At 39.1% G+C, this 15,327-nt stretch overlaps 1 protein-coding gene across 14 annotated transcripts in view; it reads right to left on the minus strand.

The window, feature by feature from the left end:
* tenm3 (teneurin transmembrane protein 3) overlaps nt 1–15,327 on the minus strand; it is a 282,460-nt gene that overhangs the window by 43,494 nt on the left and 223,639 nt on the right. For 9 of the 14 annotated variants that reach the window (XM_082163193.1, XM_082163199.1, XM_082163186.1 and 6 more), the window contains 5 exons: nt 14,956–15,141; nt 8,081–8,104; nt 7,019–7,039; nt 5,775–5,921; nt 3,799–4,015 (listed from right to left, as the gene is read on the minus strand). In XM_082163193.1, the coding sequence (XP_082019319.1) occupies nt 3,799–4,015; nt 5,775–5,921; nt 7,019–7,039; nt 8,081–8,104; nt 14,956–15,141 (595 nt within the window). The remainder of the gene's footprint in view (nt 1–3,798; nt 4,016–5,774; nt 5,922–7,018; nt 7,040–8,080; nt 8,105–14,955; nt 15,142–15,327) is intronic. The other 5 variants (XM_082163195.1, XM_082163190.1, XM_082163198.1 and 2 more) reach the window with 1 other exon arrangement.

A 15,327-nucleotide genomic window follows, 5' to 3' on the forward strand; every position in this document is an offset into this window, starting at 1 on the left:
ATAAAAATGATCATTCTAGAAGAAAATTTCAGATGGCACTTAGAGGCTTTTTCATCTGAACTCTTCATATATATATATATATAAAAACTTCAGAGTAACACCATAATGATCAATGGATTTTACACAAAATTTTTAAAGACCATATACAGCCTCTAATAGCTTTCCCTTTCTGCCCTTCTCTCTCTCTAAGAATCACCTTCACGATGATGCCATCACAAGGATTATGGCTGGATCCAGGTGGACATCTACCAAGGTGATCAAGGTTATTTACTTCATTCTTAAAGGGGTCATACAAATGCGCTCTTCTGGACGCTGACCCTCTCAATGCTCCAGTAGTTTTCCATCCAAACCTCACTGCTTAAAACACCTTCTATTTTGCCAACATGCACCACACAGAAGCTTAATCTGCTTAAAAGGCCCCTTAGTGCTCGGAAGCATGTAGCAAAATGAAAACAAGACATTTTCATGTACACAGGCAGGGGTTTGCTGAGCCAGGCGTTCAAGTGAACGGACGGCTGAAGATGAAATAGGAGAAACATCTGGAGAGAGGCTGCTGGGATATATAGGGTGTGTGACAGATACTTAATTCCGGAATATTGAGGAGCTGGCACTTTTGCTCCAGTGGCATGTTGTGTTTACACTGTTTATGCTGTGAATCAATAGGTAGTTACCCTGAGGAAACACACAAACAACAACTTTTTCTTAGCGGGATTTTCTTTGAAACCTTGTTGACCCAGAAGGCAGAATGAGGAGATATACAGTATCTGTCAAAAGTTTGGAAAAAAATAAAAAATAAATAATGTTTTAAAGTTTCTCATGCTCACCAAGCCTGCATTTCTGCATTAAAATATTATTACAAATTAAACTGTTCTATTTTATTCCTGTGATGAAAAAGCTGAATTTTCAGTATATTCAGTGTCACATGATCCTAATATACTGATTTGGTGCTCAAGAAACATTTCATATTCTAATTATCAATGCAATTGAGCTGCTTAACATTTTTTGTGGAAATGGTGATACTTTTTTTTTCAGGGTTTTTGATAAATAAAAAGTTCAACGAGAAGCATTTATTTGCATTTATTAAAGCATTTATTAAATAAAAATCTTTTGTAACATTATAAATGTCTTCACTGTCACTTGATCAATTTAATGCAAACTTGATTAATACAAGTATTAATATCTCTCTTTTGTTAAGCAGCAAATCTGTTTTCAACATTGATAATCATAAGAAATGTTTCTTGAGCAGCAAATCAGCATATTATAATGATTTCTGAAGCATCATGTGACACTGAAGACTGGAGTAATGATGCTGAAAATTCAGCTTTTACCATCACAGGAATAATATATATATATATATATATTTTTATGTATTAAAACAGAAAACAATTGTTTTAAATTGTAATATTTCACAATATCACTTAAATTACTGTATTTTTGATTAAATAAATGCAGCCCCCTTGGTGAGCATAGAGACTTCTTTCGTAAACATAAAAAATGGGAATGTTTCCAAACTTTTGACAAGTACTATATATATCATTATTCACAATAAAGGCCTTTCCTCAGTCAGCCAAAATATATATCTGTGCTGTGTCCGTTTATCACAATTTGTCCTTTTTAAACAAAAAGCAGCCTACGATAAAAAAAACGTACAAATCGAACTAAACTTCACAATGAATACAAAAACCAGAGACTGTAATGTTTACTTAAACATCTATATTATTTAGTGAGCGATTATTCTATTTTATCATGAGCTAGGAGGATGAGGGAGTCTGGTACACATGGTTTGTGTTACATTCAATGACTGCCAAACAAACTCTCCAGCCAAAATGACCGATATTCAGTGCAGATGTGCCCCGCGTGGGTTTGTGCATTTATTTTTAAATCACATTAGTCTACACCTCCCCTTATCAGAACAGTCTTTATCTTGCCACAGAGGTACTTAAAGGTTTAATGTCCTCACATATGGGGCACCGGCATTGGGCCCATTAAACTCTTTGTTGTAGCTAATCGTGTTATCTGTCATGACCGAATCACAGTTGCCAAGCAATTTTTGAGAGTAATCAAGCTAACTTTAATGTGATTTCCATCCTAACAGAACATGTGCATTGAGTTGTGCATAGGAGGCAGGGAATGAGATAAACAAACTGATCGTGATAGCATTATTATCACGTATCAGTCAAATTGAAACGTGACTGCGAGCATTTGTGGTGTCGCAGAAGATCAGTCAGTCTGCTTTGTGTTTTTATTTCCGATATTAGCTTACTCACTGAATCTTGCACAAAAAGGAACAGGCGCTTAATTGACAGAGCAAAAGGGATGAACAAGGTAAAACAGAGCCATGAAGGCAGTTGACCATGACAACTAATAAATGATTATATCCATTCAAGCAAACATAGAGAAGATGCTTTGGACAAACCCACTCTCTGGATGTGACAACTTAATTAATAGCAGTGCTTATTCAAGCAGGCTATTATCAGATCTAACATCTCTTTCCAATAACCGTTATGGTGCTCTCACACACACAATGCAAATTGAGGCGCATAATTTGTAAATTACACTTTAATGCAACTTCGAAAATCTTTCTCTCTGTAACTCGGGTCACACGGTTCTTATGAGGTTTTGTCAGCACATCTGTTTCCATGGCAACTGTATGAAGTCTTTAAGAGGGCTGTTGGAAGCAATTGTAGGGAGTAATGTTTTTTTCTTTTTTTATTAATGGTGGTTCACGCACATGGTCGCTCGCAAAGCAGAAACTGGATTCATAAAATTTACATCATAAGCCACCATGAACAAGTGCTGCTCTTCAGTATTTTTTAATTGTTAGACATTAAGAATCCTTTTCAGCGATATATCAGTTGGTTCAGTAATTTAGATCTTTACTTGTGCTGCACTGGCCTCACCACAAGTATGATAAATAGTGTGTGTGTGTTTTTTAATTAACTATATGACTTTTAACAAATATTTTTCATTAAAGTTCAGTTCCTTGCTATATATCTATTAGGGTTAAATCAACTCCACGACAACATCCCATATTTGCTGGAAACAATATGGCTTAAGGTAATGATAATGGCTTATGTTATGGTAATGGCTCATTGTGTGAACCATTAGGCTACTGATTTGTCTATAATTTATTTAATTTTTTTTTACCAATACTTTTTTGTGCTTTTCTTACAAACAAAGTTACCAGTATTAACACTAACAATTTATTTGTTAGACTTAATTCAGCATGGAGGACATAACTGATAACTAAAATAAAACAGATATACACAAGAGAAACAGATGTACATATACAGTACATAAAGAAGAATAAATAAAATAAAATAACTATATACATAATTTCAGAGAAATTATGTGTCTGTTGAAATAAAGGTAATTAAGGTGTCTATCAAAATAAAAGGAGGAGAAAAAAAAAGAAACAGTTCAAACAAACAAGAGAACCTGCACTCCCATCTGCCTTCATTTATATCTTTGTATACTCTCCGATCCTATACCTTTAGATCACTTAAGTTTTAAGAATGGAAATCAAGCTGTCATGAGTTCGGTTCCAGTGCAGAATAGTTGGCTTTGCTCTATTAATTAAGGCAGTGGATCGCTCCAAATGAACAATATCTATAAAATAGGACAATCATTGTTGTTTTGACAAAGAATTAGGAGGAAACCGAGAACTAGACCACTCAAGAGACCACAAAAAAAACCCACTGTTTAAGTTGGGCTGGTATATGTTTAAAAAGATTAACTTGCCCGATAAGGCTTGGGCCTTTACGGCATCCTTATTGATGAGCCCTGATATAGCCATACCTTCTGTTAAACGGGTTGTCTCCGTTAATGACATGCGTGCTCTCTGGGCCAATGAGGAAACTGATTTGCTGATAGAACGACTGGGCGGCTTGCTGTGGGCTTGTGGGTTGGTTCTGGCTGATGATGTCGATGGGGTCAGGAGAGCCACGGCAGAAGAGTTGAGTCTGACACGAGCTTTGCAGGCAACAGTCTGGATCCATACAGTCCACCAGGCCATCTGCACACACAGACACACACCTCACTTAACAATGCACATAAAAAATATGAGGTTCTATGTGTTGAAGAGTCTTATAGTAGATCCTGTGTCCTGTCTTACAGATCCTGTCACGCTTTTATAGTGTGAGAGAATTGAAACGATTTTGCATCTATGCTTCATACATCATCCACCCATTAGTTCTTTCACCTTTAGGGTCAGAAACATGACAGCAATATCCTCTCTTTCTTCTTTCACATTGTCAAGACTCTCTCTTGCCTCTATCAGTATACACCTAATGCTTTGTGTGGAAATGCGATCTGATCTCCCGCAGGTAAGTGCCATAAACCTCTGCCATCCGTCTCAGCTAGTTTATAAAAAGCCCTGTGTACATCTGGCACACGGTCACAGGGGGGTTGTAAAGTAACACATGTGCAAACACGCACTAATCAGTATGAGACCAATTCTTTTTTTACAGCACCCTGAGCTGACACTGCTCTGGTGAGATCCGAGGCAGAGTGTCTGACTGTTTGTTTTGCCTTACGAGGGTCCCGGCACCCCCTGCCAAAAGCACCACGCAACTTCATGTGAGATCTGGACCTCTCGTAACTCTCACGCTGCTTTAAATCCGGTCCGCTACGGCCAAAGTCAACACGCACATGCAAAGGTTCCTCCAGAGGGAGCAGAATCTTTTAACATAGCTCGCGTATAGGTCACACAAAACAGAGGTCACGTAATGGGATCTTTGGACATGTATGTGTATTTAAGGAAAAACGTATTTATTTTTTATGTTTGTTTTTGTAAAGAACTTTATGTTCTGATCTTTTTACAGTACCTCTTTGTAATAGCTATTGAAAGGAAGCCAAATTCAAAGAAAATCTGCAAAACGTGGCACGATTACTGTACGACTGAGGATATATCATAACCTTACTGTATATTTTTCTTTCCGCTTTGGAAAAACTTCAAAGCTTCTTTTCAGGCTTCCAGAGGACTGTAAATCCTTCAGATTTAAGATGTTACAGACCGCATTATCTCCAACTAGAAAAACAATCTCCTCTAATGCTTTGGAATTGAGCTGTGTTTAAAGGTTCATGCATTCAGCTCAGTGGAGAAGATTTCTAGACCTAGACCGCATTCTGGACCTCAAGCGTGCAACAGAACCTCACATGTACCAAAACGTTCTGCAACCAGACACACACGCCCTGAATGCAAGATCAGTGGAGAAGGATTCACGACTACTTGCCCCTTGAGCAGGCCTGTCATTTTTTATTGAATGCAAGTAAAAAGAGATTCTCTGTCATAGTCGGTCTCCCTGATGTCTGTCAAGACTAGAAGTAGAACCTTCAGACTCTAAGCTAACCTCCAGTTTTGAGATTTACTTATCTTTGGTCTTAGGGTCATATCTTGTGCGCTATATTCTGATGGGATAGACCAGTAAGAAATAGCGTGACTCTTCTAAATCAATATATGCTTACTTTTCTGTTTCTATCCGTTTGCTTAGGACAGCCATAACAAGTTTTGGTGTGTTTAAGACCTGCTTAAAAACTTTACTTACTAAACTTAATTTATCATGACTTTTACTGAAGGTGAAGAAATTACAATGTCACAATATGTCAGTTGTCTCATAAACAATTAAACATGCACATTTTACCGTTTCCACCAGGGTGACATACTTGACCTGATTATCATTGACAAATATGTATGTGATATTTACATTCACTTTCCCATATGCATCCCATTTAAATTTTATAACATTTATGCGTCCAGTCACCGGTGACCTCACCTCCTTCATTGTCCTTGCCGTCTGCGCAGAGCGTCTCCATGGCAACGTCACATCCAGCCCCTCTCCAGCCTGGTTGGCAGACACAATGCCAGCCGTTCTGATCCAGGGTGCAGCGGCCATTACTGTTGCACAGACCGGGACAACCCTCTGCAGAGACAGACAGAGCCGTCATACACTAGTACGGGCGTGTGCATGTTCAAATATGTGTTGGACTGAGTCTCTATGTGTGTGTTTTAAAATTTATATGACAGTATTCTCTCTGAAAGTTGTTCTGTTGCAGCTAAAAATCGACATATACGTGGCCACAGTAGGACACAGTGTGTCTTCGACTTGTGAAACACAAATGGTAATCCAGACAGAGATACACTGACATCGTCGAGAATGAAATTAAAGGTTTAAAGGTGAACACAGACTGACGCTGGACTTCAAACAGGCCTAGAGAGATGCACAGAGGCTGTAGATTCACATGGATGTAATGGATGTTCTCTCTCGACACAACCAATCATTTCAAAAGGGATGGCATACGTTTGTGAGAAAATCAAGGTGAGATTCAAAAGGAAAAAGAACCGATTGAGGAATCCAAATGAAAAAAAAAATATTTAAAGAAAATCAATTAAAAGAAAGAAAATTTAATTTAGAAGAAGAGATCAAAGGAAGGAATATAAAAAGGTGAGGGAATCATAAATCAGCAATGGCATCCATGTGAAGCTACGGCACACAGAGAATCCCAGTGGCATAAAGTATAGGGTGGACATCTGAGCTGGCGAGAGAGTGTGTGCCTCCAGCGCTATACTTTCTGCCCAGGTCACATTCCGCCGGACGGAATCAGAGGAAAGCGAGAGAGGCCAGGGGGAGGGAAGGGGAGGACTGTGGGAGAAGCTAGGCTAACAAACACCAGGGGTCAGGCTGCGGGATGCATGGAGACAGGACCCACAGGATTCCCAAACAAAACTCAAGGACCACAGGTGTGTGTGTGTGTGTGTGTGCATGTGTCAGTAATTACGTGTGTGTGTGTTTGTGGCTTGTTCAAGACAAACAATGATGAATTTGGCAGATATAAAGGACAACAATAAATAGAGCGAGGAGACTAGAACATAGACACGCTGACATCGTGCTTCAAGACAAAAAAGTGAAGGAGGGAGAAAGAAAGAAAGAAAGCAAGAAACAAGAAAAGAAAGAAAGACACAGAGAGACAGCGGAGTGATTGCTTGTGACAGTCTCCTTGGGGCTTTGGTATGCATTACCTTTAAATCCTATCCTCTCTCCTATTATGGGGCCGGGAGGGAGGAAAATTCGGGAAAGAAAATTAACAAAAAAAATCTGAGCACTTGAGTCCAAGTGAAGGACGATTCAGAACACAAAAACACAAAATGGAAAGAAAAGAGAGAGAAAGGAAGCAAATGACCATAAAGAGAAGGAGGAAAGGAAAGAAGGGCTTTGAGAAGGAGGAAGACGAGATGTTGAAAGAAGAGTGGGAGCTGTTTCGACTTTGGCCGACTCCGTCTGGAGGATTGCCACAGCGTGTATATTGTGTTACTCAACGCATTAATAAATACCATACTGAGATACACTACGTGCCATGTCGGTTTAGCATTGTATGAGTGAGAAAATGAAAAAAAGCAACATGGAATGTGGTAAAACATAACAAAAACAAGCGAAAAACATGTTCCGAGCTAATATATTGAGGTTTGGAGTAAAAGTATCAAAGTAAGCCGAAACATCTTAAATGGTAAAAAAAAAAAAAAAATCTTGGCGGTCTGATGCACCATATGCCAGTATGCGAGTCTAGAATCACACTTGGCTTAGCACTGATTTAGCCCTGTGAAATCATTTCCAAAAACACCTCAGTAACAGTAAACAAGAATCTGCAAGTATCTCTTCACTTGATCTCCATTTACACCGCAAGCTCGTAGTTCATTATAAAATAAACATGGCTGATCGTCATTTGCGTGCAGGTTTCATGGCGCACTATTGTTTTCAAAACGAACGTGAGTGCGACTCTGGGACACGGAGGAGGTGCTAAACTGCAGATGTGGAGCAGTGGTGATTTAGCTGTGGCGAGGGGGATGGTTCTGCAGAAGTTGGAACATTAGCCAAGGAGAGCACTGAGGACATTGGATTGGATTTCTGACAGTCCAAAAAAAGAAGCCAATGAAGAATCACAATAATAGCAGACACGCAGAGGAGAGAGAGAGAGAGAAGAGGTTATTAATGCGCCATAAAAATGTCATAAAGACCTCAATCCGGGACACAAGAGCTCAAGGGAGAGAGAATGAGAGAGAGAAAAAGGAGGAAAGATACAGTACCTTGGACATAAGTCTCCGGGTGAGCTTTACAGGGAGCAAGAAGAAGAAAAAGGAAGAGAAGAGGATGTTAAAAAGGTGTGAAAAGACAGTCAACCTGAAAACCACATACAGAAACTAAGAGCTTTTTTAGTACTGCTGGAAGATGTCGTAATTTCAGCATCTGGTTCCAAAGTGCATCTTCTATTGACAGACATTCAAAACGAGTAGACATGCTATTGCTAACTGATTTTTCCTTTCTCACAAAAAATATATATAAACAAAGATTTTTCAAAGTTGTAAATAAAACATAGATAAAAAAAATCAAAAAAACTTCAACTTCAAAATATCACATTTAATTCACTTCCTGAATTGTGAAAATTGTTTCAAAGTAAATCATACACCAAATATTTTTCAGTGTACTTTACAACTCCTTTACAAAAACTAACACAATGGGTTAAATAAAGCAAAAACATGTCCACTGAGCAGTCTTGGACTTCCGTGGCTCTCAAATCCTAAAGATACCCTGCACAATCCTCTGCGACACCATTTGTGGAGCAAAGGAAAAACAACACCCCCATAGAAAATGACTCACTCTTCCTGTTCAGTATTCACTAAGCGTTCCCATAAATCGGTTTTCAAATGTGTGACACTATCACTCATAATGCATAAAGTAAATAACATAGGCATCATGGGATTTACAGTACTGCACCGAACGGGACCTCACATGCTAATTGGAAATTGCATCCCAATGATTGACATGTGGTTCAAGAATCCTGCTGTATGTTTGCGATTTCACGTTTCACATTGTCATCACATCAGGTCTATTATCCTTGAGCCTCTCAGTGTGTGAGTGAAATATTATATGGCCCTGAGTGAGAAGAAAAAAAAAAGTGTGTTGGTGGGAATACTGTATGGATAAGCTCTGAATCATCCGCATGTGTACGAGAGCAATCATCTCCTTCCTGTGGCTAAATGAAATGATTTCTGACAAGGCTTTGGGAGAAACCCTGTGCGGCGTGTCATAACATTACATATGCTAAGTCACAACAAATCATCTTAAATAAAAGGTCACCTTTTAATACAAGCATAACAACGCTACTATGCAGAGGCTTCATTAGCTGGATTATGTTCTTAAGGAAGATACTCTTGTGTGAATGGAAGATGACTGTGTGTGGTTGAGACAGATTGAGAGGTTGTGTGTGTGTGTGTGTGTGTGTGTGTGTGTGTGTGTGTGTGTGTGTGTGTGTGTGTGTGTGTGTGTGAGAGAGAGAGAGAGAGAGCGCGCGAGCGAGAGCGAGAGCAAGAGCGTACTGATTAAATTCCTCGGGTGTCTCGTTTCCACACACTCACTGTTATGTCTGGGAGATCCAGAACTTACACAGTTGTAGCAGACCGGGCTGCGTATCTATCCCAGAATACACAACGGGTTATGAAAACACAAGCTAACGCATACTCTGAGCTGGAAACTTGCCAGTGAGGGCAGCCAATTACTGGCTAATTACAACAAACTTTTGTTCATTTACATTGATGGTCCTGAGGGGGGAGAGAGAGAGGGAGAGAGAGAGAGAGAGAGAGAGAGAGAGAGTGTGAGAGAGAGAGAGAGAGAGAGAGAGTGAGAGAGAGTAAGTGAAGGAGAGACGGAGGGGAAGGGAAAAAAGGCAATCATCCCTTTATGGACATCAATGCTTCATTATTTACGTGCACATTCAAAGAGCTCTGATTAAAGTGACATTAATCTGGAAACAATTACACATCGCGTCCAGCTCGGCTCAGTCACTGTTCTTCCAAAAAGAAAAAGCCTTTATTAATTTCCATTATCCTAATTGCTATGCACAGCCACATGGTGGTATACATGCCCCCACAGCTGTGGGTATAGCTAGTGTGACATAGAGGCCAAACGTGTTTTAATCACGCTCATGGGCACCTCAAGCCATCCCACAGAACCAATCAAATGTTAGCAATGTGTCAGCCCTCTACCTGCCCGACAGATGCCCCGCCACCGTAATGACAGGATAGCGCATGCCACCACCACCACCACCACCACCTCCATCCGCAGCATTACACAGACTGCAAGTCTGATTCCCGTTCCCTTTTCAGAGCATGCTTGGATTAATATGCTGTAACAGGGCATTTCCTTAATTACTGATTGAAATGATAAAGCGTGGAAAATGATTTGTAGATGTACAGTGCGTGCTGTTTTTGCTTTAATCATCCATCTATCTGACATGGTTTGATGTGAGGGGAGAATTGAGGGCATTGGAGATCAAGATGATGTAGTTGTGTATTAGCGTGCTGTAGGTTTTGCTATTGATTTTTTTTTTGTCTGTATGCTCGTGTGCATGCGTGATAATAAATGGGAGGATTTGAAGGACAGGCGCTTCAGTACCGCATGCATTTGTTTTCGACTACATGCAAGGTACTCTACCGATCAAACATTAAATATGCTGTATTAATTATACTGAATTGATAAATAATAAAAAGTAAAACTGTAATATTGTGAAATATTATTACATTTTAAAATAATTCTATTTTAATATATTTTAAAGTGTAATTTTCATTATGTATCAATGTACAGGTATCAATTATTATTGGTGCTCAATTATTAATAATGGTTCTTACTATTATCAATGTTGAAAACAGTTTTTGCTGCTTAGAAATCTTAGAAAGATCTTTTGTTCAATCAATTTAATGCATCCTTGCTAATTAAAAGATTATTATTTTTTATTTAAATCATACATTCCTCAAATTTTGGAATGGTAGTGTATCACAGTTTCCACAAAAATATTAAACATATGTGACACTGGTGCTGAAATAAATGTGATATATCACAAAGCTCAATATGGTAGATGTTAGGGGAAAAAAGTCCTGCCTTTAATATATAACAGCCAATACCTTTTTGCTCTAACACATGCATCAGCTGAACAAACCTGAAAAACATATTTTTGTAGCCAGATTTTAACTATAAAAGTAACATTTGTGATACCATGGTTGTCAGATTTTATTTGTGATTTGGCATGTTATTGAAATCTACCCTTGCCAAGCAGTTTGGATATTTCGGTCTTTCCTCATTCAACTTGCATGACTACAAAATAGCTGCCTGGGGGCCGTACCTATATGGCTGCTGAGTAAACCGATCTGCTCCAATAATGCTTTAGGATTCTTCACACCATAGTTCAATTTGTGCACTTTTACAGTACGGAGGTTTGACAAGATTATTTTGAATGAATGTGTGTGTGTGGGTACATTTCTGTATGCTCCAGCAGGGTTGACTGATGTGTGTGCACAGCTTGCTGTAATCCATGGCTTTCTCACAGTAAGAGTTGAGCTTCTGATGAATGATCTGGAAGGGCCCAAGGCCTAATGAAGCATACAAGTCTTAATAAAAAATCTTAAATGTCTGGCAGTGGAAGCTTCTGACAAGCCACACTTCACACAAAAAAATCTCTTTTCTTTAGTCATAAAGACTCTTTAAAGAGCTATTACTAATAAACGATCCTAAGAAAATGGGTTCACGAGTATATTCGTGTTCCAGACTATGCACCATTTATTCACATTATACAACATGCATTGTGATTCATCATATTCCCAAACTTGTTGCTAAAGTGAATGCTTGAGCTCAGAGGATGTAGAGATGATGCATCTCAGAAACAGGCTTTTATTTAGTGAGTGTAGCTCACTAAGTTACACCAAAGTCCTTTTAATTCAGTGTACTCAGTTACTATTTTCAGTGACGCAACTACTAAGAAGGGAAAACAGAAATTTCCAAAACTGTTAGTCAAGAAGGTTTTTTGGGTGAAAAATCGGAATAAAAAAAAAATATATATAATGCTAATGGACATGCACATTTCAGAGAAAACAAACAGGTGGTTTATATATAAAAAAAAATGACTGGCTCTTTTATATGATACGTGGACTTCCACTCCTATAGATGCCATTTTTGTGATATGATTATAAGTGGATTAAAAAAATTACTAAATGTACCTCAACCCACTAAATTGAGTATTTTTCGAGAAGTCCTTTTAGCGCTCAGCAACTCCTGAAATAACCCGTTATCTAAAAAGAGCATCGCAGCCTTCGACAAGAGAATGTGCAGTTGGCAGAGAGTGTGTTTTGGGTGTCGTGAGAAATATTTCATGCTCCTACTCTCCTTCTCCTCCTCTCATGAAGCTCCCCAATAATTTCCAAATGAATAAACAGATCTGAGTCACACTAAGCTAAATCAAACAGATGCCTCTTTTAAAAATCTGATGTACTGTCTGGATAAGTTCACATTACAGATCATAATGTTCAGTTAGGATTAGGGCTTGATGATATATCAAATACTCTAGATTTTGCTGAAGTTATAATATTAAGTAACATTGTGAATATTACAGTATAGATTAACTTTATATCGGCATTTAGTTTCCTAAAGTGCGTGTCATTAGAATAGTTTCGGGGGGGGGGGGGGGGGGGGGGGGGGGGGATATTGAGAGAATTTAATAAATTTCATTTATAATCAGTTCAAACTGTCCAAGATCTAGGACAATATATGAACGTGGCCCCAATCAGATTAAGAAAAATAGCCCATATAGCAAAGAAAAAAAGTCTGTATTTTTTAGGCTTTTTGAGAAAGACTTCATGTCATAACAATAAAATACACACTGAAAATGTCTGGATGCTGCCGGTCAGTCTGAGTGTCTTTGTGTGAAAGAATCATGACGCAAGTATGCTGTAATGCAGGCATGTGTGTGTGGACTCACTGTGAAGAGGTCTAATGAGAGTGAGTGGGTGTAGAGGGACAGGGAAGGTCACACACACAAACACACAATTCACACATCCACAAACACACACCCCTGCATGGATCCAAGAGGCCCCTTATCTCAGTCTGACACATATGATGTATGAGGTACCATAATTCTTTTAGCTCCCTCTTGTGCTCTCTTTCAAACACACACACACACACACACACACACACACACACACACACACACACACACACACACACACACACACACACACACACACACACACACACACACACACACACACACACACACCTTCTGCAATGCATGCACTCAGCAAAGAGGGACGAAGTATCAACCTTGGCCTAAAGAGATGTATTCAATCCTCCAAACTCTGGAAGGCCACACACAAAGTAAACACAACCTGTACTTTTTTTGCACATAAATGCATTATACTGTAAACACATTAAACTTGAAGTGTTAATATACAGGGACAAGCAAGTAAGCCATTCGTAGGTGAATTTCTCTGAAAAGTGTCAACACATTGCTCTTTTTTTAAGAGCACCCAGACAAGCCTAACACAGCAGCATTGGCTCAACCAATGGCGTGTACAATTTCTTCGGCAGACAAACGACAAGCAGGGTAAGTATTCAGCAAACATGTTTGATAACAGTCATTATGTTTGCAATTTCATTTGGTGATGCTTGCAGCACAGAAATTTCACACTTCAGCTTAAATGAAACTATAAAATTGGCCAATCTATTAAAGCCACAGACATGTATTTTAAAATTTGGTCTCCTACAGTCTTACGGCCATTTATAATGTTTAAACTTAGAGCAACAAGGTCATTAAGTGATCAAACTCAGCAAGCATTTTTGCTCAGTAAAGTTTGGAGCCGGGGTGAGAGTGTGGTGTGTGGGTGGCTGGCTCGAACAGAAGAGCAGGACAGAATTACGTGCTAACCGTGCTAATTTGGAAGACGAATAGCAAAATGTTGGCCAGATTCTCATAAAGCTGCCCAATGAAACAGGCCTGCTTGCTAACAAGGCCGCATACCTCGATCGCTCGTGTTGAGTAATGGAGCAGCTGACGTACCCTGCTGAGAGTTGAGCTGGTGGAGGATGTAGCCAACACGCTAACAACAAATCAACAGATTTAGTGACTGACGGTTAAGCAACTTGAAGACTTTGAGTTTGAGAAGAAACAGAGGGACTTTATTTAAAATGTAAAATTTTATAGAAATTTATATAGATTGTTTGACCATATTTTCATAGATAAGTGAAGACATAAACATTTTAAAAATATGGACAATTTGGTACAAGACCAGCACCAAACCACAACTAACCAGCATTAACCAGACTAAACCAGCAGGACACATGCTATCCAACTTGCCATGACTGTTTTTCTTTGAGATTTAAATAATGAACAGAGTTTAGTGCTTGTGTAAGGATAAATTGCTGTCGTTTAGCTCCCTGATTTTCAGAATAGATGTTCCCATGTGGAAGCCTGCATCAACTGCAATGAAAATGTCAACCCTTTGATAGCAAGCAAAGGTCAGGGGGAAGGTACAAAACAGAACAAACACTCATAGTCCTCTTCCTGTTGAGGTGGAAGAACCAAAGCAGGTGGAGGTGAAGAAGAAAAACAAAGGGAATAAGCTCAAAGATATGAGTTAAACTTCATAACAAATAGCTTTGATACAATAGCATCAACACCAGCTGGAAAAAATTGAGAGACAGAGAGAGAAAAAAACTTTGTACACATTATGCAAATACATATGACAATGTATATATGAAAAAAAACACAAAAAACCCCCCCACCCATATGTGCTTGGTGGCATAAAAAAAAGTGTATCCTCACATTTCTCGACTAGATGTTAAAATAAGGCTGTGGTATTTTCTCCCATTCAGACAAAAGAGAAATCAGATGCTGATTTGGGGTAATGGAGCCTCCCAAATTCATGGTCTGGGCTTTATACAGGCAAGTCAAGTTCTTCCATATCAGACATCATTATTTTATTGAATTATCTTTATACATAGGATCGATGTCATTCTGGAACAGAAAAGGCCCCTGAAATTCACTTGAATTAAGGAGCCAAACATGTTAAAAAGAGTGTATTCTTTTGGCCATGTAGTGTAAATACTGACATACAGTACTGATGATTGTTTGTCTTACCGACGGTGCAATGTTCTCCGGTCCAGCCCTGGTGGCATTCACATTTGCCGTCCTTGCAGGTTCCGTGCTCAGTGCAGCGTGGGTGACACGCTTTCAGATCGCATACCGAACCAGCCCAACCCTCTTCACAGCGACAGCTTCCTCCTAAACACACACCGTGAGAGCCACAGTCCACTGCACACACCTCTGCAAACACAAACAAGGCCAAAAAATTAAAATCACTTTTTGTTCTGGGCTGTAGCCTAGCCAAGGATGATAACGGTCATGTGTTTTACAAGGTGGTAGCACATTTCAAGTTCAAGTCTCCTCTACTCAAAACAACAAGAGCAGAGGTTACATTCCTGAGAATAGTCAAGTCTAAGTTATTGACTT

This window comes from Leuciscus leuciscus, assembly GCF_965113295.1.
Source record: "Leuciscus leuciscus genome assembly, chromosome: 3".
NCBI classification, from domain to species: Eukaryota; Metazoa; Chordata; class Actinopteri; order Cypriniformes; family Leuciscidae; genus Leuciscus; species Leuciscus leuciscus.